The sequence below is a fragment of the Littorina saxatilis genome, linkage group LG12 (assembly GCF_037325665.1).
Source record: "Littorina saxatilis isolate snail1 linkage group LG12, US_GU_Lsax_2.0, whole genome shotgun sequence".
Classification (NCBI taxonomy): domain Eukaryota; kingdom Metazoa; phylum Mollusca; class Gastropoda; order Littorinimorpha; family Littorinidae; genus Littorina; species Littorina saxatilis.
This window is the reverse complement of record NC_090256.1, coordinates 47458789-47481288: the sequence shown is the minus strand read 5'-3', so window position 1 is coordinate 47481288 and position 22500 is coordinate 47458789. Positions and strand designations below refer to the sequence as shown.

General features: G+C 42.8%; 1 protein-coding gene and 1 non-coding gene across 3 annotated transcripts in view; one reads left to right on the top strand and one right to left on the bottom strand.

The window, feature by feature from the left end:
* Window positions 1-19902, top strand: part of LOC138982093 (uncharacterized) — a 30263-nt gene extending 10361 nt beyond the window's left edge. The window contains exons 1-6 of one of the 2 annotated variants that reach the window (XM_070355319.1): window positions 1696-1830; window positions 6822-7869; window positions 9413-9611; window positions 13758-13979; window positions 14443-14718; window positions 15269-19902. In XM_070355319.1, coding sequence (XP_070211420.1) covers window positions 7394-7869; window positions 9413-9611; window positions 13758-13979; window positions 14443-14718; window positions 15269-15769 — 1674 coding nt within the window. In that variant the 5' untranslated portion in view covers window positions 1696-1830; window positions 6822-7393 and the 3' untranslated portion in view covers window positions 15770-19902. Of the gene's footprint in view, window positions 1-1695; window positions 1831-6821; window positions 7870-9412; window positions 9612-13757; window positions 13980-14442; window positions 14719-15268 lie in introns of those variants that run through there. The other variant, XM_070355318.1, reaches the window with a different exon arrangement.
* A 1327-nt stretch (window positions 19903-21229) lies between these two features.
* On the bottom strand, window positions 21230-21301 carry Trnag-ucc (transfer RNA glycine (anticodon UCC)). The gene has a single exon. It is a non-coding gene; the product is annotated as a tRNA-Gly (tRNA).
* Between the last annotated feature and the right edge of the window lie 1199 nt (window positions 21302-22500).

Sequence of the window (22500 nt, the reverse complement as noted above, 5' to 3'; positions counted from 1 at the left end):
CTCCCTCTCTCTATCTGCCCCACCCCCAACTCTGTTTTGTGTTTGATAATTTTGGGATATTCTTTTTATATTTTGTACTTAGTGTAGAAGTAAGAGCGGGCGACCAAAGTAACAAATTGTGCTATTTTAATTATCTTTAACAAGAGACAAAGCCATCAAGGCTAACGTATGAAAACATCAGTCCGTCAACCACTTTCATCCTTACTGTAACAATAAAAATGACGATAACACTAACAATAACAATATCAACACTTTATGTAAGTACATTAGAATGGAATATTTGAAATGGAAACAAAACGTTGAACTACACAGACACCGATATGTCTGTGTGTTGCAGCTTATTGTCTATTTTGCGGTTTGTTGACGTAGAAGGAACAGTGGGATGTACATGATGATGATATACACAATTTAAAAAAACGAGTCGCGTGAAGCGATATAAGAACATTTAGTCAAGCTGTCGGTATCAAAGTAACAGATTAACACCAAAAACAGTCATCGCCTGAGGACTGGGTGGCCGAGTGGTAACGCACTTGCGCTCGGAAGCGAGAGGTTGCGAGTTCGACCCTGGGTCAGGGCGTTAGCAATTTTCTCCCCCCTGGTGGGTTCAAGTGCTAGTCTTTCGGATGAGACGAAAAACCGAGGTCCCTTCGTGTACACTACATTGGGGTGTGCACGTTAAAGATCCCACGATTGACAAAAGGGTCTTTCCTGGCAAAATTGTATAGGCATAGATAAAAATGTCCACCAAAATACCCGTCTGACTTGGAATAATAGGCCGTGAAAAGTAGGATATGCGCCGAAATGGCTGCGATCTGCTGGCCGATGTGAATGCGTGATGTATTGTGTAACAAAATTCCATCTCACACGGCATAAATAAATCCCTGCGCCTTGAATATGTGCGCGATATAAATTGCATAAAAAAATTTAAAAAAATTAAAAATCCCTGCGCTTAGAACTGTACCCACGGAATACGCGCGATATAAGCCTCATATTGATTGATTGATCGCCAAAACTATACAAGTCTCGACTAACCACATCAAAAACACCGAGACGGGTCACGCTCGTCTACGCGTAGCGCGCGAATGCAGTACTTACTTAATCTATTTTCTGTAATTCTGAGCACATATTCATAGTAAACATGACATATGTATATGTTTTTGAAATCAGGAGAAAGTGAGGAATACGATGCTATCATTTTTAAATCTGTTAGTGAAAATTCGATTTTAATGACAATTTTAATGAGTAAACTAATTAACTACTTTTTACGCTGCCAAGCTAAAATTCAATCCCATAGTCCGAACTTCGTCGAAGATTGCTTGACCAAAATTTCAATCAATTTGATTGAAAAATGAGGGCGTGACAGTGCGGTCTCAACTTTCACAAAAAGCCGGATAATTATGACGTCATCAAAGACACTTAGCAAAAAAAAGAAAAAAACTGGGGATATTATACTCAGGAACTCGCATGTAAAATTTCATGAAGATCGGTCCAGTAGTTTTCTCGGAATCGCTTTATGCATACGCACACACGCACACACACATACACCCGGGCCGTTATCATCTCTCTGTTCCTAACGAGTAGGCTTGCCTTCGCGGTTCTTTTGTAGTCAAAACAGTACCTTGTTATGGCCTTGTGGAATCAGATGGCAAAAGGGATTTGCGCTATGCTCATCGGTGCTTGCAATTTTGGCAACTATTAGCGTGTCGATTGTGGTTTGTGTTTGTGACTGTTTCAAAGTCACTTGTGACATTGGTTTTCTTCAGACTGGATGACGGATTAAATTCCTAAGTGGTTCTGTCAGGACATAGGAGACACTAAAGTGATTAGTTGGTAAGTAACAGGTTACATTTACTATCTGTCTTTTCGTTCTAGCCTTCGCTTAGTTTCCGTTCACAGAGAAAGTGGTTACGAGAGGGGGGAGAGAGAGAGAGAGAGAGAGATAGAGGGAGAGAGAGAGAGGGAGAGAGAGAGGGAGAGATTCACACATAATACACATGTAACCGAGTGCCGTAACACTACGATCACCTCGGGAGGCGAAGTGCAATCAAACAGGATTGAAAATGTTAGGGCTAATTTCTTAGCCCTATAAAAACTGTTGTGCAAACCCGAAGGTTTCCATGAACATACAGACAATCGGAAACCACCAGACCCCATCACAAACAGAATTCCACAACCAACCGGTGTTGACTTAAAGGCCAACAACTCGGGTGCAGAGTCTGATGTGAAAGGAGCGGTAGCCTCCCCTGTCACAATCGCCCTCGTTTGAATGAACTTCGTCCCGAAGTTCCGAACCGGGGGACCACTGTCCATCCCAAGTTCGCAGAATGGGAACAGCACGAAAATGTTCAGTGGTCATATTATGCCATTACCTGAACATATCATGCCGAGTCCCATCCCTGCTCGCAAGCGCCAGATGTAACCGAGTGCCGTAACACTACGATCACCTCGGGAGGCGAAGTGCAATCAAACAGGATTGAAAATGTTAGGGCTAATTTCTTAGCCCTATAAAAACTGTTATGCAAACCCGAAGGTTTCCATGAACATACAGACAATCGCAAACCACCAGCCCCCATCACAAACAGAATTCCACAATCAACCGGTGTTGACTTAAAGGCCAACAACTCGGGTGCAGAGTCTGATATGAAAGGAGCGGTAGCCTTCCCTGTCACACACACATAAACACACACACGCACGTACACACACACATGTGCGCACACACACACACAAACACACACACAAACACACACACACCCACACATTTACACACACACACACACACACACATGTGCGCGCACACACACACACACACACACACACACACATCTGTCTGTCTGTCTGTGTCTGTGTCTGTCCGTCTGTCTGTCTGTCTGTCTGTCTGTCTCTCTCTCTCTCCCATTTGTATCACTTGGTCTCGTAAAGGGGTTAAAATTCCAAAGGTTGGTCACAAAACTATTACATATCGTTCATTCTCTCATTTCAGTGAAAGTGCATTTCTTTCTGATCTCAAAAATAGCCAACTTTCAAACACTTACAATTTTACAAATCCTGACGAAGCTTTAGAGTTTTGGACATCTATTTTCATTATCATTTACAACAAACATGCACCACTGAAAACACATCGTGTAAAGCAGATAGAAAAACCCAAATGGATCGACCAAGACATAGAAAATGCTGCAAATTACCGTGACTTCTTAAAAAAACATGGTACCCACGAAGAGTACACACAACACAGAAATAAAGTAAATTCCTTGAAACGAAAACGTAAACAACAATATTTTAAACATCTCATTACATCTAAACAAGATTCAAAATCTATTTGGAAAGCAATTAACCAACTCACAAACAAAGAAACTTCAAAACAATCTTCCCAAATAATTGACATTTCTGCAGATACACTCAATGACCATTTATCAAAAATTGCTGATAAAACAATTTCTTGTGATCGGACACAGTCAAATAATTTAGAACATTTAAAGGAATACTGCAATTCAAAACAGATACATGTTCAGCATACACTGCCACCAATGACTATACTGGATGTTTACTCTCATCTTCAGCATCTAAAACAAACCGGAACACGTGACATAGATGGTCTGGATGCAAAAATTATAAAAATGGCAGCTCCAATTATCACAGATACATTGACATTTATCTATAACCTTTGTATTGACAAAAGCTATTTTCCTAAACAATTCAAACAGGCTAAAGTGATTCCTCTCTTTAAATCAGGAGATACTACAAATCCTTCAAATTATAGACCAATATCAATTCTATCAATCCTTTCGAAGCCTCTTGAAAAACATATCAATAAACACATCCTTTCTCACTTTGAGAACAATAAATTGATCCATGATAATCAATCAGGTTTTAGGCAAAAACACTCATGTCAAACAGCGCTTATTAGTTTAGTAGACCAATGGCTGACAAACATTAATAACAATCAGTTCTGTGCTGCTCTATTTGTTGACTTTGCTAAAGCTTTTGACCTAATTGACCATAAACTCCTTATCAAAAATCTTGAGATTTATGGAATTGCAACAGATTCCATAAACATTTTAACATCTTTCCTCAGACAGACAGCAAAGTACTTATCTGAAACAATCATACTCGTGTAAGCAAACAGTAAGCTTTGGAGTACCACAATGTTCTAGTCTTGGTCCATTCCTATTTTCTATATATATAAACGACCTACCTCTATTTGTAAAATGCATATGTGAACTATTTGCAGATGATACTACAATTCATTCTAGTCACCAAGATCTTATTATTAAACTAGCAAATATCCTCCAAGAAAACATTGATCGATTACTTGAATGGTCAGAACTAAACCATATGTCACTGAATCCAAATAAAACTAAATGCATGCTACTTACCACGAGGCAAAAAAGACAAAATCTAACATCTGGATTTCCGACATTGCTAATACGAAATCAAGATGTTACCGAAGTTGATAGCCATAAAGTCTTGGGAATAACTATTGACAATAACCTGTCTTGGTCAAAACATGCAGATACACTTTGTAAAAACACATCCAAAAAAATATTTCAGTTATCAAAAATCAAACACTTTTTAGACCTTCGCACAAGAAAACTGGTTTTTTCAGGCACATATTCAGTCAGCTATTGACTATGCTTCCACAGTGTGGGACTCTGCAAGTGCAAATTCTTTGAAACACAGTTTACATAGACGAGCTGTTAAATTAATTATTTTAAAAAATACATCTCTTTCCATGACTGATTATAAACGATTGCAAATTCTTCCTATCAAAGATAGATTTGCATATAACAAAGGTGTGATGATGTATCGAATTATGTCAGGGAATGCACCTACACTCATTGCCTCAAATTTCAAAATAAATCATTATAGAAAATGTAACACATTAATTACCCCAACTCCAAGAATTGACCTGTACAAGTCGAGTCTATCATATTCTGGAGCAATTATGTGGAACGCCATTCCAAATATAATTAAATTACGAATTCATGAAACATCCTTCAAGGAATATTACATGCTGTTTCTTTTACAAAACTTATAAGAAATATTATCAAACACCTGGCAAAATATAACTGTACTCTCTAATTATATTGAAAAACATGATTATATATTATAAATGAAGGATTTTTTTTTAATACAAACACACATTTCTCTGTTATATATAATTTTCAAGCATTGCTAAATAATCCTAATGCATTTTAAAATGTCTTATTGGTTGCTTGACATGTTAATTATGGTAAATATGTCATTTGTACTATAGTTAAACTTATCTTTTATTTCTTCTTGTTTGTTACCCCTCAATGGGCGAGGGCCGGATGTAAAAAAGCATGTATACATTGCTTATTCTGTCACCCTCGTAAAATAAATTTCAATTCAATTCAATTCAATTCTCTCTCTCTCTCTCTCTCTCTCTCTCTCTCTCTCTCTCTCTCTCTCTCTCTCTCTCTCTCTCTCTCTGTCTCTCTCTCTCTCTCTCTCTCTCTTTCGTCCCAGAAGAGGAAAAAATCACCAATTTGGCATGCAATACATTATAGTTTTACTCCCAACTTTCACCGTTCCTCACAACAAAAGGCATCTATAAGCAGTACCATGAAACGGGTAGCCTTTTATCCACCCCTCCCAATATCAAACACTCGCGATCGCTCTCCTTCAAATATCCCGTCATAATGGAAAACATCAGTCATAAAGGATTTCGCTTGTCATATTATCTTCCGGACGAAAGGGTCACTCTTAATCTCCTCTGCGTGTCTGGTCTTTTTCTTGTCTGGCAATTTGGTCAAAATCGATAGTGTTTATCGATTTTCCGCCCTCTGATGACATTAATGGCTTGCTGTAGGTGTTAGCATTTGGCATTTGAACCAAATTATCAGCACCTGTATTTTATTTTCCTGTCTGCCTGTCGGTCGATCGGTTGGTTGGTTGTTCGGTCGGTCTGTGTGTTTGTCAGTTTGTCCGTTGGTGTGTCTGTCTTCCTTCTCAAAATAGGTTATGATTTAATAAAATCATATAATTATAATAATAAAGTAACGTGCTCGCCTTAGTCGGTTATTGTGTAATCAACAGCTTAGTAAAATAAAAGTCGAGAAACCAAAGTGTCCTAAATACAGAATATGATATTTGTTCAACATTCTCTCTTCTAAAGCATACTGGTAGAACGAGCTTGATAGCATTGTTCTCTGCTACACAAAAAGCCACCTGGTTCCCCCAATCACTGATCAAACACCGCACACCAGATCTTACGGGTCCTGTGTTCAATACTTCCAGGGCAATTAGCGGCATTAGTCTCTGTTTGCTTCCTGTTTCGGCAAGAGAGCCCCAGGGGTTTATAGTTTACACTGGTCGGGTTCAAAGCGCAATGATTTTACCTGCCCCCCCCCCCCTCCCCCCGTATTGATCGGCACACAGAAACATAACAGACGTGTGTGTTGGGGGGGGGGGGGGGAATTTGTGTGTGTGGTGGGGGAGAGGGTGTGTGTGTGGGTGGGGGTGTATTTGTGTGTATATATATATATATGTGTGTGTGTGTGTGTGTGTGTGTGTGTGTGTGTGTGTGTGTGTGTCACTGTGTGTGTGTTTGCGTGCGTGCTTGCGTGCGTTCGTTCGTACATGTGTGCTTGCGTGCGTGCGTGCGTGCGTGCGTTCGTGCTTGTTTGCATGCGTACGTATGTACGTTTGTGTCACTGTTCGTGCGTGCGTGCGCGTGAGTGTTTCTGCGTGCGTGTGCGTTCGTGCGTACGGTACCTGCGCGTGTGAGTGCATATGAGTGCCTGTGTCCCAGTGGTATTCTTTCATTTCGTTGTTCTTTTATTATTTTCCTCTGTTGACAGAGTGACAAGAGGCTTTCTTTTCCACCACGACAACCTTTGCCCTTCTCCGCTTTGCGCAAAAACCAGACCAGGAGAGCCACAACAATAGCAGGAGTGTGTGTGTGTGAAGAGAAAAGGGTTTAATAAGAAGTCGGGATTCTCAGAGCAGAAATTCCTGTGCCCCTTCGCGCAGTATTGTGTGTGTTTTCGTGGAGAAAACAACGAACGTGACTGAATATGACAACGACATAGTAACATAGTACACGCGGCGGTTCCTTCAAGGAAGTCCAGCCGTGCAGTGGAGTAAAAAAAAAAAAATTGAATAAAAAAAAAAAATAAAAAACATCATACAAATCTGTTGTGGTGAGTACATCGTTCTCCGATGTCTTCTGTTAAAATGACACAGATGCACGACTAAATCCATCGGAATGTGAACGATTGTTCAAAAATGTTTTCTTCATCATAAGATGACGTCATCATGGCCTCTGACTTCTATTTTTGGATAAACGTGAATCGTAAAGAGTACACAGCCTGCAAGAGAGAAAACATCCAAAAACATAATAAAACTATCTGTTTAGTTTTTTCACACCGTCATGGGACTTCAAGATGCACTCGTGATGTCAGCAGTTCCTGCGCATGACGTCATCAAATCGCGGTGTGATTCCGCCATGTCAGTGACGTCTTCCAAAGGAAGACCTGCGTCCATGGAGCCAGATATGCGTGACGCCAAACTCAACGGCGACAACAACAGTGGTGAAACTGCATATAACAACAACAATAGTAGTGAGACTGCGCACAACAGCGTCATCGATCAAACCGACCGCAACTATGACGTCAACGATGATGAAGACATTAATGACGACACGGGTGATGACTCCGACTGGGAGACGGACGAGAGTCGCCTGTCTAGGGCTTTGCACAGCTGGATGCCCGATTACGTCATCACGCCCTTGCCTCGTCAAGGTCACACTGCCCGGGAACCGGTGTTTAGTGCCCGGTTGGGTCGGGAGACCAACATCCGTAGAGCTGAGAGCACGGAGTCCATAAACACACAGCTCTCCCTTTTCAGGTGAGTAGATTGAAACCCATTCCCTCTTTTTAAGACCTTTTAACAACAAGAAGAGCAAACGCTCGATCGAGTCACTTTCGCAGTTCTGAATATTATATGAGGCATCAGATGGACAGGAAGAAATTGCTATTCACAACACAATACAGATGTAAATAATTTGATGTAAAGAATAATCCTATAAAGTTTGAATCAAATCCGATGAATAGTTTCAGAGATATGATATTTCAATTTTTTTCCTTCAAGACATACCTGTGACCTTGAAAAAGGTCAAAGGTCACCAAAGCAGACGTCAAAGTGTAGAGGTCACTGGGAGTCACGTTCACATAAAATTTGAGCCCGGTCACTTTTATAGTTTCCGAGAAAAGCCCAACGTTAAGTTGTGTGTTGCCGAACAGAAAAGGCTAGTTATCTCCCTTGTTTTTCTGATAACGTTCGTAAAAGGCTACAGATGTAAATACTTTGATGTAAAGAATAATCCTACAAAGTTTCAATCACATCCGATGAACTTTGTCAAAGATATAAAATGTCTAATTTTTCCTTTGACGCTGACCTGTGACCTTGAAAAAGGTCAAAGGTCAACGAAACCATCGTTAAAGTGTAGAGGTCATTGGAGGTCACGACTAAACAAAATATGAGCCCGATCGCTTTGATAGTTTCCGAGAAAAGTCCAACGTTAAGGTGGTGTCTACGGACGGACGGCCGGCCAGACGGCCGGCCGGACGGCCGGCCAGCCAGCCGGCCGGACAGACTAACACTGACCGATTACATAGAGTCACTTTTTCTCAAGTGACTCAAAAATAGATTTTCTGTTCGTAACATCTGTAAATGTTCCTACATTTTAAGACTCCCCCTTGATTTTCTCGGATTTTTAGAGGTCTTAAAAGGCGGGTTGCACTATACATTAAATTGCTCAATCTTGTCTGTGCTAGGATTCTTATGCTATAGTTAGATGGGGGGGGGGGGGGGGGGGAGGTTGCTGGTTGTATGCAACACATCACATCATGTAGTAGATCGCTTAATTCAGCCTGTGACATCGCACTCCGCAATACCAGAACCAATCAATCCGTATGGAATAGCTTTTGATATCACCGCTAGGCTGTGCATGTGTTGGTATCGTGTATGCTTAAATAACTTTATTTTTAAACGTCGTTCGACTTGGCTCCGCATCGACAAAGGCGAACTATTATTTCCGTCGGCAATCAGTTTGAATGAATTTACATGCCATTTGCTTTGGCTCAGAATCTTCCAAGGCTAATCATTCTATTGGCAAATATTTGTAAGATTTTACTTCACTTTTCTAGGCTATTCTTATATGACTTTACATTTCAATTGTTTAGGATCCGAATCTTCTAAGGCAAACTAACTTATCCCACAAAGATAAAAAAAAACCCTTTCTCAGCGCATTTTACGCATTCATAAACATAAGAAAAGTCACAAAGTTTACCCACAAATACCAACCATGAGCGGAAAAATGGGTGAAAATCACAGTTTCAATATTCGCCATTTTGTTTTCAATATGGCGGCCAAAATATTCTGTCTGCAGTTGTTCTAGTCACGGTTCCAAAAAGACGCGAGAGAAACGACGGCGGCGGGTACGACGGAAGAAAACCACATCAGCGGAGCGACGACAGAAGCGCAACTCAGCCAGCACGAGCAGTGGCAGCCGTTGGGTAGAGCTGGCCAAGAAACGGAAAGGAGAGCTGGATCGTTTCATGATGGCTCAGGCTCACACACTCATGATGGTAAGGTTCAAAGACTCGGAGACTATATCCATGTCCCACCCCCGTGTCACCACAGTGACACGTAAAAGACCTCGGTCATTCTGCCATAAGCGCAGGTGGCTGAATACATCTAAACACTCACACACCTGTGGTAGCGCGACTCTTGTAATTGTTGCTGCTAACTTTCCACTGGGACTCGGAAGCGACCCGAATTTGCCTGCACCGTGAAAACACTTTAGCCCAACCTCTCAGATCTGCCAATCTTTTACGTTGGTATAAGAACATCCCCCACTGAGTTGCACGCATACCAAACATCACCTCCCTGACGTCTTTAAGTGCTGGATATTTTTTATGAATACATTTCGAATACTAGTGGCTAATAAAATAAATAATTCATAAAAAAAAAAAAATCCCACTTTGCACGAAAAGCATCCAGGCTTTTAATTGTTGGTATGTGTCCAAGAGGAGGGATGGCCTGGTCAGATCTGAGATGATGAGCCGGATCGTTTACACGGGAAGCACCGGGCATTTAACTGTCGTAATGGTTGTGATGGTTGTTTTTGTTGCTGCTGCTGCTGCTGTTGTTGTTGTTGTTGATGTTCTTGTTGTTGTTGTTGTTGATGTTGTTGTTCTTGTTGTTGTTATGTTGTTGTTGTTGTTATGTTGGTGGTTTTGTTGCTCTCTTTTTTTTTTTCTTTTTTTTTTCCCCGTGGTGAGAATCAGCTTTTTTTTCTGAGATACAATAAGGGCTTACAAACGGAGTTGTCTTATTATAAAGTCTTATACAAATGTAAAAATATGTATGTAAGGTGAAATTAGATAGAATAAAGAATAAATCAATCAATTAATAAATCAATTAATCAATACATAAGCAATTAAAAAGTGACATAATGTCATAAATAAATACATGGAAAAAAGAAATTGATAAAGAGGTTTTGTTGCTCTTGTTGCTGTTGTTTGCCGACTAAGAGTTGGAAAGGAGAGTTTGACCGCTTCATACCCCATTATTTTAAAGTTAACTGTTATTTGTTTGTTTTGTTTGTTTGTTTGCTTAACGCCCAGCCGACCACGAAGGGCCATATCAGGGCGGTGCTGCTTTGACATATAACGTGCGCCACACACAAGACAGAAGTCGCAGCACAGGCTTCATGTCTCTCCCAGTCACATTATTCTGACACCGGACCAACCAGTCCTAGCACTAACCCCATAATGCCAGACGCCAGGCGGAGCAGCCACTAGATTGCCAATTTTAAAGTCTTAGGTATGACCCGGCCGGGGTTCGAACTCACGACCTCCCGATCACGGGGTGGACGCCTTACCACTAGGCCAACCGTGCCGGTCTAGTTAACTGTTATGATGGTAGCAGTAGTAGTAGTAGTAGTAGTAGTAGCATGGCAAAAGTCAGAATGGAGAGCTTGACCGCTTCATTATGGCTCAGTCTCACACACTTCTGATGTTTAACTCAACTGTTGTGATGGTGGTGGAAGCGGTGGTGGTAGTCGTGTGATGGCGATGGTGGTGTGGTTGTATTTGGAATGTGTAACTGTTCTTTTTGCTTTTGTTGCTGTTGTCAGAATGGTAAATAGACACTTTTAACAGTTGCGTTTGTTAAATTCTGGTTGTTCTTTAATCATTGCTGCTGCTGCTACTACTCTTGATCTCAATTATTCCGGAAGCCCAGTTGGCACAACACCTGGATGTTCACCGGCAGATTCTCAGGGGTGCGCTGCTTCGAGTCACGCAAGCCATCACTGCTGCCAAGGTCGAGCACTTCCACGACCGCATCGCCAACGCCTCATCATCCAGGGAGCTGTTCTCCATCATGTCCTCTCTCCTGGGCTCCTCCCCCGCTGCCTCCTTACCCACTGCTCACCCACCACAAGATATCCCGGAGTTATTCTCGGAGTTCTTCAAGGACAAGATTGACACGCTTCGGAGAACACTCGATCAGCAGCCCTTCGTCCCGTCACCACCCTCCCCCTCCTTCTCCGGCTCCCCCCTCACGTGCTTTCAACCTGTCACTCAAAACCACGTCAAGCGACTCATCACCAAGACGGCCATCAAGACCTGCGAGCTAGACCCCCTGCCAGGCTTCCTCTTCACCAGGTGTCTGGACAAGCTCCTGCCCTCTATCACATATATCATCAACATCTCCCTGCAGGCCACAGGCGTCGTTCCCGACTGCTTCAAGTCTGCCGTTGTCCGCCCACTCATCAAGAAGTCCGGCCTTGACGTCAACGAGTTGAAGAACTACCGTCCTGTGTCCAACCTGCCCTTCCTCTCCAAGCTTCTGGAGCGTATCATCCTGGAGCAGTTGAGCGCCCACCTGTCTCGGAACTCGCTGATGCCAGTGTACCAGTCAGGGTACTACCCTCACCACAGCACCGAGACGGCGCTCCTGCGAATCACCACGGACCTCCTGAACGCAACAGATAGCGGTCTCGCCTCTGCCCTTGTGCTGCTGGACCTTTCCGCGGCCTTCGACACGATCGACCACCAGCTACTCGTCGATCACCTCAGTTCCGCGTTCGGCATTCACGACACCGCCCTCTCTTGGTTCCGGAACTACCTCCAGAACCGCTCTCAGACTGTCACCACTGATTCGTTCTCTTCTCAGCCTGTCCCTGTCCGCTTCGGCGTCCCACAAGGGTCTGTCCTCGGCCCTGTCCTTTTCACCCTGTACACCCAACCCCTCTCCCTGGTCATCGAACGTCACGGCTTGAACTACAACTCCTTTGCCGATGACACGCAGCTCCAGAACAGCGCCAAGCCGGAGGATGTTGACCATCTCCTGGGATCCATCTCCAGTTGTTTCACTGACATCAAGAACTGGATGACTGAGAACAAGTTGAAGCTGAACAGTGAGAAGACGGAGGCCCTTCTCGTTGGAACACGACAGAAGATTGCTTCCCTCACTGTGACCGACCTCCAGCTGGATGACGCGACTGTTCCATTCTCCCCTGCTGTCAAGAGCCTTGGCGTCTTTCTCGACTCCACTCTCTCCATGCAGACACACATCTCCTTCATCATCAAGACCTGCTTTTTCCACCTACGACGCATCGCCTCCATCCGTCGCTACCTCACCCACGACGCCTGTGTCAAGCTGGTTGTCTCCCTCATCGTCAGTCGTCTGGACTACTGCAACTCCCTTCTGGCTGGCTTCCCCGCCTCATCCATTCATGGCCTACGAGTCCAGAACGCTGCTGCCAGGCTGACGTTGAGGAAGACAAAGCGAGACCACATCACCCCCCTACTTCGCTCCTTGCACTGGCTCCCTGTCAACACCCGAATCTCCTACAAACTGTCCACTCTGGTCTACAAGTGTCTCAACGACTCTGCTCCCGAGTACCTTCAATCCTCCCTGGACCTGTACACCCAGCCCTCCGACCGTCCCCTTTGTTCTGCTGCTGACCCACTCCGCCTTCACATCCCTCGCTCGAAACTCGCATCTGCTGGTCAGCGTGCATTTCCCTCCGCGGGCCCCTCCGTCTGGAACTCCCTGCCGCTTGAGCTTCGCCAGAGCCCCTCTCTTGACGCGTTCAAGAGTAGGTTGAAGACTCAGTTCTTCTCGTAGCTGGCTGCGACTTTCATGTTCGACGTGATGTGTTGTGCCCCAAAAGACATTCTTGTGCTGTGCTCTGCGAGAGGTGTTTTCTTTGTGCTTAATATTATTTTGTTTGGACCTAGCTATTGATGTGTACATTGTTGTTAAACAGTTGTTTGTTGTATGTTTATCAGGGTTCGCTAGTGTGTGATAGGGTTCGTGTCCGTCTGTAGATGTTAGTTTCTTTGTTAGTCCTGTGTTGACAACTCTTCGACAAGCGCTTAGAACTGTAGCCACGGAATACGCGCTATATAAGCTTCATATTGATTGATTGATTGAACACCTGACTTGTAATCCTTGGGTCACTTTTTCGAACCCAGGCCGGACGGACACCGGTCAATATTATGTGCAGACTCAGAGACGGTTTCCATGTTCCATCCCCGTGTCATAAAAGTGGCACGTAAGTCTGCCATACCCGCAGGTGGCTGATTACACTCAACAATGAATAGCGGGACTCTTGCTGCAAGCTGTCCAATGAGATAATAGACTAATGGAAATTTTGTTCGTACCGAAGATGACAACGCTCTAGCTATTATGTCATGGCTCTGTTCTCCATCGCACAGGGCATCAACTTCACGGACGAGTCGGAAGCCTTTCAACTGTGTGATGCGGACGAGAGAAAGGCCCTGTTTCGGTGCGGCACACTGGACAAACTTGCGTTCGCCGCCAACCTGAAGAAGTCGGACAGTATGACCAACCTCAGAGATGACACCAAGCCCAAACCTCGTCAGCGAACATCCTCTGCAGACGCCAAGACCTTCTTCGGAAAGCCGATCGATTTTCATGTTTGTATAGTTTTGTGCGAGGGTGTGTGTGCACGGTGTGTGTGTGTGTGTGTGTGTGTGTGTGTGTGTGTGTGTGTGTGTAGGCTATGTCTTGGTGGTGATGGTGGTGGTGGTGGTGGTGGTGTGTGTGTGTGTGTGTGTGTGTGTGTGTGTGTGTGTGTGTGAAAGAGAGAGAGACAGAGTCAGAGGCAGAGACAGAGAGAGATAGACAGAGACAGTCGCGCGACAGAGACAGACATACAGACTCACAGACGGAGACAGAAAGAGGAAGACAGGCAGACTAACATGCAGCCATTGTGTCTGTCATTGTAGCATACTGTCTGTTTTGTGCATGCACAAGAGACAAAGGGAAACTGTATGCCACTTACCTTAATAACATCAGTATTAAAACAATTATACAGGTTCTAAAAAACAAACAAAAAAATACTGAAATCACCACAACATTATCTGTCTTACCCAAAAGGAACTGCGACGACAGATGATGAACCAACGTCTCTCCGCCCTCACCTCCACCCACCGTCGATCGTCAGGACGTCGGCCTCTCCATCACAGCCACTCCCGACAGTCGCTCACCTCCGTTGGTAGCTGCGACGTCTTTTACTCCGTCAACACCCCGCGCACAAACACCCCTCCGGGCAGTGCCAAGAGCGGTGGAGAGAGAGGCAAAGAAAGGGTCAGCATGTGGAAAGGAGACACGGAGATCCTGGCCATTGACCTCAAGAAAGAGTTGACCAGCAACGTGAGCCTGGGCAGTTTTTAATGTGTTTTGTTGTTGTCGTTGTTTTTTTTTGGTGGGGGAGGGGTGGGTAGGGGGAGGGGTGGAGTGGGGGTGGCGGTAAAGAGAGAGAGAGAGAGAGAGAGAGAGAGAGAGAGAGAGAGAGAGAGAGAGAGAGAGGGGGGGGGGTAAAGACAGGGTCAGCATGTGGAAAGGGGATACGGAGATCCTGGCAATGAGTTGACCTCCAATGTGAGCATGGGCAGTTGTTGTTGTTGTTGGGTTGGTGGGTTTTTTTAGCCTGGGAGGGGGGGGGGGGTGGCGGGAAGTGGAGGGGGGGGGGGGGGTAGTGTTAGCATGAGGAAAGGAGACACGGAAATCCTTGCCATTAGACCCAAAGAAAGAGCTGACCGCCAATGTAAGTATGAACAGTTATGGTTGTGGGGAGGACGAAGAATTAGTTGATAAGGGGACACGGACATGTATCCAAGCAAAGTCGAGGCGCACCTCTTACACATATTCAAACAACCCTTTGACCACACACACAATTCTCCTTCTCCTCCTTCCCATACAGGTGAAGCAGCGCATAGCAGTGACCACCACGGCTCTGGAGCGAGTGACGGGGATGGGGGACGACAACGAGCAGCGGCCCTACACCTGCCACCTCCCGGAGTTCCCCGCCTTCATCGACGACGACTTCGCCCTCCAGCCCAAGATCTCCCAGAAGATCCGCATCTCCCCGCACCTCAGTGACGTCATCAAGAGTGACATCAGAGTCCGCATGGGCCGCCCGCGGTACCACGAGATCCGCGTCCAGGACGTGGAGATGTGGACCCGCGGGCAGACCTTGGATCGGGCTCACCAAAACCTCAAGGTCTTCAACTGGCTTCACAGCCTGAAAGAGGACGAGTTTGACTTGGCGTCCCTGCAGCAGGACATAAATGACGTACCTCCTGACGTGGATGACGTCACGTTCGGTGACATGGTCCTCATCCGGGCCGTGGACGAGCCTGACGTCAAACCGCTCTTCCAGCATAAGAAAACTTACGTCAAATTGGTGAAGATAGGTAAATAATCATAAAAAGAAATAATAAAATTACTACAAACTAAATGATGGTAAAAATGTACCGTGCCAACAAACAAAAACCTATTTCAAGTAGGCGGAAGAGACCAGGGTAAAAAAAAAACAAGTCGCGTAAGGCGAAATTACTACATTTAGTCAAGCTGTGGAACTCACAGAATGAAAGTGAACGTAGTCCGCCGCTAGTGCAAAAGGCAGTGAAAGTGACGAGCCTGTTTGGCGCTGTAGCGGTTGCGCTGTGCTTCATAGCACGCTTTACTGTACCTCTCTTCGTTTTAACTTTCTGAGCGTGTTTTTAATCCAAACATATCATATCTATATGTTTTTGGAATCAGGAACCGACAAGGAATAAGATGAAATAGTTTTTAAAACGATTTCGGAAATTTAATTTTAATAATAATTTTTATATTTTTAATTTTCAGAGCTTGTTTTTAATCCAAATATAACATATCTATATGTTTTTGGAATCAGAAAATGATGAAAAATAAGATGAACGTAAATTTGGATCGTTTTATAAAATAATTATTTTTTTTAGAATTTTCAGATTTTTAATGACCAAAGTCATTAATTAATTTTTAAGCCACCATGCTCAAATGCAATACCGAAGTCCGGCCTTTGTCGAAAATTGCTCGGCCAAAATTTCAATCAATTTGATTGAAAAATGAGGGTGTGACAGTGCCGCCTCAACTTTTACAAAAAGCCGGATATGACGTCATCAAAGACATTTATCGAAAAAAAGAAAAAAACGTCCGGGGATATCATTCCCAGGAACTCTCATGTCAAATTTCATAAAGATCGGTCCAGTAGTTTAGTCTGAATCGCTCTACACACACACACACACGCACACACACACACACACACATACACCACGACCCTCGTCTCGATTCCCCCTCTATGTTAAAACATTTAGTCAAAACTTGACTAAATGTAAAAAGAAAAAAAAATGTATGCATGTCAAAAAGGCAAAATATAATAAGTTTAGAAAGAAGTCTGTATCACATGAGAACGAAACGAAATTAGTTTAGGGAAACATTTTGTATACCAGCCTGAGAAAACATGTGTCAAAAAGGCGAATACAAAAAGAAACTAAACAAGTCGCGTAAGGCGAAAATACAATATTTAGTCAAGTAGCTGTCGAACTCACAGAATGAAACTGAACGCAATGCCATTTTTCAGCAAGACCGTATACTCGTAGCATCGTCAGTCCACCGCTCATGGCAAGGGCAGTGAAATTGACAAGAAGAGCGGGGTAGTAGTTGCGCTAAGAAGGATAGCACGCTTTTCTGTACCTCTCTTTGTTTTAACTTTCTGAGCGTGTTTTTAATCCAAACATATCATATCTATATGTTTTTGGAATCAGGAACCGACAAGGAATAAGATGAAAGTGTTTTTAAATTGATTTCGACAATTTAATTTTGATAATAATTTTTATATATTTAATTTTCAGAGCTTGTTTTTAATCCGAATATAACATATTTATATGTTTTTGGAATCAGCAAATGATGGAGAATAAGATAAACGTAAATTTGGATCGTTTTATAAATTTTTATTTTTTTTACAATTTTCCGATTTTTAATGACCAAAGTCATTAATTAATTTTTAAGCCACCAAGCTGAAATGCAATACCGAACCCCGGGCTTCGTCGAAGAGTACTTGACCAAAATTTCAACCAATTTGGTTGAAAAATGAGGGCGTGACAGTGCCGCCTCAACTTTCACGAAAAGCCGGATATGACGTCATCAAAGACATTTATCAAAAAAATGAAAAAAACGTTCGGGGATTTCATACCCAGGAACTCTCATGTCAAATTTCATAAAGATCGGTCCAGTAGTTTAGTCTGAATCGCTCTACACACACACACACACACACACACAGACACACACACACACACACGCACGCACATACACCACGACCCTCGTTTCGATTCCCCCTCGATGTTAAAATATTTAGTCAAAACTTGACTAAATATAAAAAGTCGCGTAAGGCGAAATTACTACATTAATTTTAGTCAAGATGTGGAACTCACGGAATGAAACTGAACGCACTGCATATTTTCACAATGACCGTAGTCCGCCGCTCGTGCAAAAGGCAGTGAAATTAACGAGCCTCTTTAGCGCGGGGATGTTTGAGCTGTGCTGCATAGCACGCTTTTCTGTACCTCTCTTCGTTTTTAACTTTCTGAGCATGTTATTAATCCAAACATATCATATATATATATGTTTTTGGAATCAGGAACCGACAAGGAATACGATGAAATTAAATCGATTTCGGACATTTTATCTTAATCATAATTTTTGTATTTTTAATTTTCAGAGCTTGTTTTTAATCTGAATATAACATATATATATATATATATGTTTTTGGAATCAGAAAATGATAAGGAATAAGATGAACGTAATTTTGGATCGTTTTATAAAAAATAATTTTAATTACAATTTTCAGATATTTAATGACCAAAGTCATTAATTAATTTTTAAGACTCCAAGCTGAAATGCAATACCAAAGTCCGGTCTTTGTCGAAGATTGCTTGGCCAAAATTTCAATCAATTTTATTGAAAAATGAGGGTGTGACAGTGCCGCCTCAACTTTTACAAAAAGCCGGATATGACGTCATCAAAGACATTAATTTATCAAAAAAATGAAAAAAACGTCTGGGGATATCATACAAAACAAAACAAACACCTGACCAATTAGGCAAATGGAGTAAAATAGAAATAAAACTTATGTCCGAGAGGGTGTTGGGGGTACAGTTTAGGGCTGGAGAAAAAGACGAGGGGTTTTTGTGGAATGGGGTGGGGGGAGCGGAGTTGCCGGGATAGGTAGACCTATGTCACGTAGGCGAAGAGCGGATATTCAGTTCATTCAAAGCTGAAGAGAAAACATGTCTACTTCATTTTCAAAAGTCATACATATTCATAAATCGAGGGGCACTAAACAACAACAAATAAACAACAACAAACAAAATATAATCCGAACCTTCCCAGTCAGACCCGCTAAGACTTTACAACCATCAGTATTACCTGTTCTTACGTCAACAGTATTCCCATTACATTGTCTCATCAATCAACCGCAAAGTTCTCCAAGTTAAGCCAACAAACATGAGCACGTGTTTTGTACTCAGGCATCGTCTTTGTAATCGGTCAGCATTTCTTGCGCGGCAGTTCAAAAGTCCGTGACAGAAAAATCACCTTTGCCAAATAAATTGCCGGACAAGGGAACAATACCATGAGCTTATCCTACGCCATACATGACTTCATGCACTGGATGGCAAGATGTGTTAAGATTTTATTTGAAGAATGCTTACAAACCAAACGGAAAAATACCACAACATAAACTGGCGACGTAGAGACGTGCCTCCCCACTGTAAAGACGTAAAGTGGGGAGGGCAGGGAAGTAAAACTCTGTCTTGTAAGTACTACATTTTATATACAGTGAACAAAATCGCGTTATTACGAGTAGGCAGACTAAAAAATATCCCCTCCAAAATCATCATGACGTCAGAGGTGACGTCACCCATGCCTGCTGCAGGGGTCACTGCGTCATTCTGCTTTCAGAGGTCAGGGGAGGTGCGGAGAAAGGTGTATTGATTGACAGTGTGGTGGCAGACAGAGAAACAATACGTGCCTTTGGAGGTTTCTTTGATGCCTGTGATAATCTGATTTATATTGACATTGTCACTGTTGTGATACATTCTTTGAGTACAAAGCTTTAACTAGCTAACGTACCACACGTCGACATGTTTGCGTGTGTGCCTTTGTTTGTCTGATTTTGTTTTTCGGTTTTGTGTGTACATTGGCGCTGTGAACAAGGCAAAAGAAAAATCAGACTTATTTGGTTGAGTATGATTATGTTATTGTATTAGGAAGGTGCCTTTCCTTGTAGTATGTTGCCTGCGCTTCCAGTGTTTGGTCGATACAATCTCCGGGTATACATAGGTGGTCTTTCAGTAGTTTCATTTATTTATTGTTTTCACAAATTTATTTGTTTATCTGTTTATAAATAGGTTGTGGACATTCATGTTTATTTTTTGTTGCATACTTTATTTTTGTATTTTCTTATGTTTCACTGTTGATCTGTCTGCCGCTTACATTTATTTCTGATGCTTATTCAAAAGAACGTTTGCATTGAGAAACTATTCTATCATAATAGTTTGTTTGTGTGCGTGTGTGTGTGTGTGTGTGTGGCCGTTGTGTCACGTGTGTGTGTGTGTTCCCGTGCCGTGCGTGCGTGCGTGCGTGCTTGTGTGTGTGCGTGTCAGTGTGTATGCCAGTGTCACAGTGTGTGTGTGTGTTTGTGTGTGTGACGGTGTGTGTGTGTGTGTGTGTGTGTGTGTGTGCCGGTGTGTGTGTGTGTGTGTGTCAGTGTGTCAGCCGGTGCCTGTGCCGGTGAGTGTGTGTGTTTTGTGTGTGGAATGCACACACTGGCCTTTCTCAGTAATCTAATCTATGTATTTCTACCAGCGCTCATTGGTTAATAACAGGATATTCGATGATTATTTTCCCGTGGGTAGCTTCCCTTTGCTGCACAATATTTACATATGTTTTAGACCAATGAGCGCTGGTATGCATATTCGGTGCGGATGCATGATTTGACGCAAAGTGGATATTAGCGGCTCGCAAACGAAGATTCGTCCAAATGATGGTTAAAAACAACCTGCACCGGACGGAAGCTGAAAACTAAAGGCACATAATAGTTCAAACAATCATTCAACTGTATTTATTTGACCTTACACAGACTGTAGGAAGAGGCAAACCGTCTTGAACAATATTTTTCCCCAGGAAGCGACTCCAACAACACAGAAGACTCGAAGGTGAGTGACATACCTTGTAGTCTTTCTGTGATAGTAGTAGTCCAGTGGACGATACCTTCCGCCTGTGGTGGGATCTGCTAGGTCGCGAAGCTGCACGCTCTCCCTACGCTTATTTTGAACTGCTCAAAACAAGTGTACGGCCGGGTCTGGGCGCAGTACAGTCGTGTTGTAGGTTTTGTTTATGTCCAGTCAGACAGTTCTTCGTTTTTACGACGACCATGCCGATCACTCCGATTTGAAAGAGTTATCAAGTCGGGGCTCGCCGTCAAAATCCAGCAGGCATGGCGATTAAAAAAAACTACATCACGACTGCACATAACTACGCTTGTTTTGTGCAGTTCAACATTACTATACCAACGCCCCCCCCCCCCCCACACACACACACCACCGATAAGGTAACTCAAGACCCAAAAGTTGGAGTAAATAGAAGAATAATGGATACAGAATACCAACCCCCCCCCCCCCCCCAATAAAAAAATAAATAAAAAAAGAAGTATTATAATTCATGCAGTTACAAACAAATAAAATTAAAGTAAAGAAAATAACACGGAAATTATACAACTCATAATATATATATAGATATTATCAAATAGTGGAAACAAACAAAAGCCCACAACTTGCATCAGTGCAAGAAAAATAAAAAGTGCGTCGGCCGGGAGTCGAACCCGGATCGACTGCTTGGAAGGCAACCATGCTAACCGTTACACCACCGACGCTCCGTGAAATTACGGACTAATTTTATCTTCATAATAAAAGAGCCCTAATACGTCATAAGTCGGGCATCCTCAGCTAGATTCGTGATGGTTGCCCGCTCTGTGGAACTATTTTATAGATCAAGTCGAATGTTTTACGAGAAAAGCAATATTACATTACCACACTGAGATGCAGAGCGCTGTTTCCACTAAACTGTTCCATGTGGCATACGAAGAGAAATTAAGAGGAGAGAACTGCTGTAAATGCCTTACTTTTGTCGTACAATAGTTACTCCCCTTGATGAAGAGAACTCGCTTTGTTTTGCTTAATACACGCGTTTCCAGTCGCATGCCTGATGCACAAATGAAACAATCTAGACATCTTTGAAACAAAGAAAACTTTTGCATCAAAGGATTACTATGGAATCCAAGGTCACCTCTCAGTGTATTGTTCAAAAACATTCATTACGCGTACGTAGAGTAGAGGCATACCCAACACACCAATAACCACTACAAAACTGTGACATACTGAGAAATAGGTGAAATGATGCTGGAATATTGGAGTATTCCAGTTTTGAAGGGTATGAACTTTCTTTTGCTTACTTTATCCATAAGCTGCTCAATGAAGAGTCTATCAAACCCCTGCATTTTCACTCTCAGTTAGTATTTTACAACATATATGTACGTATTGCTGTCAACTTGTAATGTTCATTTCTGTTCCAGCATGCCCTCTGTTGCAAGGTATTTCATGGCATATAAGAAAAAAAAGTGTTCATCCCATTACAGACATTTCAATTTCACATAGAGAAAGAGAGAGAGAGAGAGAGAGAGAGAGAGAGAGAGAGAGAGAGAGAGAGAGAGAGAGAGAGAGAGAGAGAGAGAGAGAGAGAGAGAGAGAGAGAGAGAGAATGACAATTCTTTATTTAACGAGGGTAGTAGATTAAGCAGTGGTCTGCTTTTTTACATCCAGCCCTCGCCCTAAAGAGGGACTAACTACAAAAATGAAATAAAAATACAAGATAAAAAATAGAAAATAGAAAAACTAAAATTCTAAAGAGAGAGAGAGAGAGAGAGAGAGAGAGAGAGAGAGAGAGAGAGAGAGAGAGAGAGAGAGAGAGAGAGAGAGAGAGAGAGAGAGAGAGAGAGAGAGAGAGAGAGAGAGAGAGAGAGAGAGAGAGATCACCAATAGAAGAATCTTCTAGCGAAAAAGACATGCACATACT